At 53.2% G+C, this 5,340-nt stretch overlaps 1 protein-coding gene across 1 annotated transcript in view; it reads left to right on the forward strand.

Annotated features, from left to right (window-relative positions):
* TCF7 (transcription factor 7 (T-cell specific, HMG-box)) overlaps positions 1-5,340 on the forward strand; it is a gene marked incomplete at both ends in the record, with an annotated part of 60,025 nt that overhangs the window by 46,702 nt on the left and 7,983 nt on the right. The window contains 2 exons of the mRNA XM_009870784.1: positions 1,237-1,369; positions 4,446-4,536. Of these exons, the coding sequence (XP_009869086.1) occupies positions 1,237-1,369; positions 4,446-4,536 (224 nt within the window). The remainder of the gene's footprint in view (positions 1-1,236; positions 1,370-4,445; positions 4,537-5,340) is intronic.

Raw genomic sequence — 5,340 nt, forward strand, 5'->3', positions numbered from 1 at the left:
GTTGCCCCGTAGCCATCGGCTCCGTCTGCGCCACCTCTGCCAAAGCTGCCTGGTGTTCCGTGCTCACTCTGCCTGAGCAAAATCATTACCAAAGTGAAAGGCACCAGTGAATCAAGTCCAGAAACGTAAATGACTTGACAAAAGTCACGCTGTAAATCATCTGGAGGTGTCCTGCTGGGACACAAGAGGTCTGCCTCGCAGTACCGGCTCCTAACCCCTGCGGAGCTGTCTTACCTGGTCCGTTCTCATTTTCTCCCCATTGTTCTCGGTCCTTTTTGTCTTTACGGATTTATCTGGGACACATCCTAACATTCCACCACTGAGGCAAAGTCAGTTTGGGTTTAAAGGCAACCACGGGCGAAACCGGGCATGTCGGGAGCAGCCTGAGACGCTCGAGGCGAGGAGCTTGGCTGCAGACGGCAGCGTGTGTGTCCGTGTGTGTGTCTGTGTGTGTGTTTTCCTTACAGCTCTTTTGAACAGGTTCCCCTCTCTCTCTGCTCCAACACGCAGAAGCATTCCCGGTTGCATTCACAAAAAGAAGCGCCGTTTACAAAGGTGTTGGCCTCCGATGGCCTCACTAGGAGTAGCTGCAAGAGGGGATGGATTTCCCTGTGCTAAATTTTCCTGGGTTTGTTGCATCCTCAGCACTTCCTCGGTTCCCTCCAGTCCTTCACCTGCTGGCTGGAGCTGGGACCGAGGGGCATTCTGGCCCAAGGGCTCTCACTGGTGACTGTGTCACGTTTTGAAAGGCACTGCCCTCAGTGTGGCTCTTCTTGCTCAAACCCAGGCCAGGAAAGCCCAGGCGTGTCTCTCGGAGTGAATGCGCGGGATGTGAAAGCCCAGATTTAGACCCTGTGGTAGCACAAGGCAGTAAACAAGAACAATGCATCAGGTAACACACCTGTAGCATTCATCCTGGCATAAAAGATACTGAAAGTGAATGTAGAAAAGTTCCTCTGAATTTTGAAAACTTGGTGCTGATTTGAGCTGGTTTCCACCCACCCCTGCAGTCCTCTCCAGCTGTTGTCACTCTTTGATTTTTGGATTTTTCTTGCAGGATGCTGGAGTGTTTATTGAAGTAACAAGGGCATTTTCTGCCTGGCCCTTGAGAGTCTCCAGGGAACTTTTAGTAATTCCCAGCCTCTCTTACAAGGATGGGACTGCAAAGGGCACCAGCCCTCCTTGCTCGCCGAGCCCTGGCAGCTTCTGAGCCCTCTCCCTCCTTGTGTCTTGCAGTCCAACAAAGTTCCCGTCGTGCAGCCGTCCCACGGAGTCCACCCGCTCACCCCGCTCATCCCTTACAGCAACGACCATTTCAGCCATGGCTCCCACTCGCCCCACTTGCCCGCTGACATCAACCAGAAGCAAGGTAATGGCACTGCTGGGGACCCGTGCGGTGGGAGGGGGACACTGCTGGAGACCACTGAGATCAAGGCTGTCACCTTCCTAGTCCTGAATCAATGGGAAAAGGTCAACTGGGGCATGGTTTAGCAGTAGGAGTTTATTTAGCTTGTTAGCAGCGCTTCGTAATCCTGGTCAAGAAGAGTTTGATATCAAAAGCGTGAGCCCTGCTGATGGAGTGTGCTCAGTTCTCTGTGCGAGCTGTCCCGTCGCTTGAGAGCAGACCGCAGCCTGCGAGGTGATGCGTAAAGAGTCAACCAGAAAATGGAAAGTAATCTTTCCTTTGACTCATACCCAAACTGCTGTCAGGTTGTCATTTTGAGAAAATAAATGCTTGGAAGAGGAAATATTTTGACTAAATAGGATCGGTGTCTGATAGCTAACTGGATCGCTACGAGCGTGTGTCCGTAGCCACACGTCGTGTGGTTGTCACACGGTTTGGCTCTTTGGGTTCTTGGGTGAGCCCAGGACACGTCAACCAGCTCATGAGGCTGCAGAGGAAAGTACAGTAGGTAGAGCTTAGATCCTGAACAGTAAAATGTAGATATGTGCACAAGAATTCACCCCAGCCCATCACTGTTCGTAGGTTACTGGCAGGCTGAGTGTAAAATCCAACTTTTCTCAACCTTACGTTAGTGCAACAGAATCTTTCAACATCTGTTCAGTTTACCCAGGCTTTCACACAAATCTGGTCCTGACTGCGTGTGAAGGCAAGCAAATTCACAGCTTTGTGTCCCACTACCTTCAGGAAGGGATTCAGGGTCTGTCAGAGCCCAGAAATCAGTGTGAAAATGGAGGCACAGAACCCAGCTGTTGTGATTTGGGCAAAGACCTCCGCCCAAGAGTGATCCAAACTGTCCTGCAGACATGGGCTGCACCGAGTTATTGTCATTGCTAAAACAATGGGGAGTTAAGGATGCTTTTGGCTGGAGGGCCTGCTGAATCTGAACCCACAGGCCACGTGCCGCACTCGTCAGGGATGCTGATGGGGAGGGTTTAGGTCCAGCATCAGAGGTACTCGGGCACCTCCTGGTTTTCTTCCAGCCAGCACATTGCGTGTCAGCCACCAGAGCATAATCAGCTCAGCCGCAGAATAGGAAGAGTTAACAAACTAAACCTATTAAAAGCTCAGCTGGTGGCAGATTTCTTACTGAATCTCCAGAGGAAGCGTGCAGATTTCTAAGTCTCCCGGGAAGGCGACCCGACACACCTTCCTTCGCGCTGCCTTTGCAGATGCCTTGCAGAGCACAAAAGCCCCTCGCCAGGAGCTGCCTCCGGGGACTCACGTTAGCCTGGCAAGCCTTAAGCAACAGGAGAGCAGCTCACCCAGGGGATGAGCTGGTTATATCCCTCCGTGGAGGCTGTGATTGGCATTGGAGTAGTCCCTAAGCGTTGTTCTCTGTGGAGGGTCAGTAATTCTGGGAAGCTGTCCTCTGGCTGCACACTTTCCGGTCTCCCATTACCTTTTTAGCCTGGATGTTGACACTGGAGGCACGGGGTGTCTGTCCATCCCAGAGACCCCCTAGGTCCTGTTTGTGGCAGGGTTCAGATCATCATCCTCAGCTGGGACCTGCCCCTGTGGTGCAGCTTGAAGAGCTTTGCATCCTTATGCCACTGGGGCGAGGGTTTCCTTCTCCATTCATTCTGGATGTGTCCCACCTCTATTTTCATCGCTGAAATATCTCCCATTATCACCTGGCGTAAGCGCTTGAGAGTCACCATCGCACTCATTCTCACAGCATCCCTTTAAAGTATTTCACGGTAGCCCAAGGACATGCAGACAAGGAAATACAAGCAGGATCTTCTGAGTCAGTGGCTGATGCCCCAACCACTGGGCCAGCGAGAATAACTTGTGCTCTGGCTTACGCAACTCGTGCTGTTGGAGGTCCAAATCTCAGGCAATCCTGGCAGCTGCCTAACATGGATGCTGGTTTTGTCTGACCTTCAGTGAGCTGCTGTGTCCCACTTGAGCACAGCAGTAGGTAAAGCTCATCCCAAGTTAAATATTCCTTTCAGTTCAGTTATGTATTTATTTTAGCTAAAATCCTAATAAGATGCTTGGAATCTGTTGGTGTCATTCCTAATTAATAATTTACCATCAATAGACCTGGGAAAACAATCCAGACTTCTGAGTTTGCAAACTGCTTGCAACTAATCACTGATTTATTCAATGTGTTTATTGCCCGGGACAGCTGCTGGACCGTAACTGCACAGGATTTTTTGTCTGAGGCTTGTTAGCAGGTAGAGTTACATGATGCTGCAGCAGAGCTCAGCCCCAGCTCCCCTCCAGTTTTCCATTTGGGGGGTCAGCTGGAGGCTGCTTTTGCCACCAGCACTGCGGTTGTCTGAGTCCCACCCGCAGCCCCCGGGCTCCACAGGCTGTTTTTTCAGTCTGGCTGGAAAGGGGTAGATGCCGTGGCTGTCTCCTCTGGCCGTGCCGCCCGTGCCAGCGGCTTTGAAGATCATGCAGGGATTCCCCGTGCGAAGGGTGAATTCCCAGCTGGCACCGTACCCACCTCCGCCATTCCTTGGCACCCGCAGAGCCCATGGAACAATTGCTTTGAGTGGGGACTTTAAGAAGCGCTGCTGGCTGGAACATCCCCCTTGGCCGCTCACAGCGGGTCCTGGGGGGTGCCTGAGGGGAGTGGGGTGTAGGAACGGCCCTGACCATCAGTCCTGCGCCTGAACAGGCTTTCAGGGCAGGGCAGAGACATGTCCAGAGCCCATCAAATCCTTGCCGAAGCAAGTTGCTGGGTGACACAGGGCAGGGGTGATGCTTGTGCAGGAGCAAGCTGCCTTTGCCGTCCTGTTACACGAGCATTTGTGATTCTGCAGTAACGTGGACAACCCACCTCATCCCCACAGAGAGAACTGCAGCAAGAAGAGCAGCGACAATATCCTGCCACCTGCAGACAGCTATTGCACAGATATTCTCTGCTGCTCACAGGCGCCCATAGATGGAGCAGCTGCGGGGTGGGGAGTGGGCTGGGTGAGCCGGGGAGCACGATACTGGGTCCAGCTCATCTCCTTCTCCCTTTTCCCAGGAGTGCACCGTCCTTCACAGACCTCAGACATTCCCGGTTTCTACCCGCTCCCTCCCGGTGGAGTTGGACAGATCACGCCGTCGATGGGATGGTGAGTGTGGAGGGCTCGGCCGCTGCGCCCAGGAGACAGTTCATTGAGCAAAACTCCTTCAGCTGCTCTCTGTAACCTCCTCGGTGCTTTTCACACACCCCCTCCCACCTGCTGTGTGATGGGGAGGAAGATTTAGCAAGCAGATCCACAGCTTTGTCCTGGCCAGGGTTACAACCTGCCTGATTCAAAACCGCCTCCTGCCTTACATCTAGCTGCCTGTGTGGATTAGGAAACCCAGGGTGAGCTTCCTACCCACCTCTCCTAATCACGAGAAAAGCCTCTTTTTTGAGTAGGAGGTAATTTTCTCCCTTGCTGAGGTTTTCAGCACAAAACAGTGCTTTCCCTGAGCATGCTGCCAGCATGGCATAATCTAATGGGATGCTCCAGTGGCTGGTCTGTGGCGCTTCTTGGGATCCAGGGGAAAAAATAGACAGTGACAGAGACCTGCCCCGGCAAATGATCCTGATACCCACAGCCTAGTTGTGGCACAGCCGGCTCGGCAGCACCCGCTGCCCCAGGAGAGATGGGGAATGGGGGACCAGGAGCTGGAGCCCTCCCAAAATATCCCCCTCCTCATGAAACGGGTGGGAAACATACCACAGGGATATGAGTTAAAAATACACTGTGGTCATTGCCGCTGGCTTTTGTCACCACGACGGTCAGCACGCCGAGGGAGCGGGTCTGGCGGGCAGCGCCGTGTGGGCATCATCACTTTTCAGGATTAATTTTTAATCTTGGTGGGTGACGCAGGGACCTTGCAGAGGCTCACGGGGAGGCTGGTGGCTGCAGGTTGAGGCGGCCGGG

This window comes from Apaloderma vittatum, unplaced genomic scaffold (assembly GCF_000703405.1).
Source record: "Apaloderma vittatum isolate BGI_N311 unplaced genomic scaffold, ASM70340v1 scaffold4756, whole genome shotgun sequence".
Classification (NCBI taxonomy): Eukaryota; Metazoa; Chordata; class Aves; order Trogoniformes; family Trogonidae; genus Apaloderma; species Apaloderma vittatum.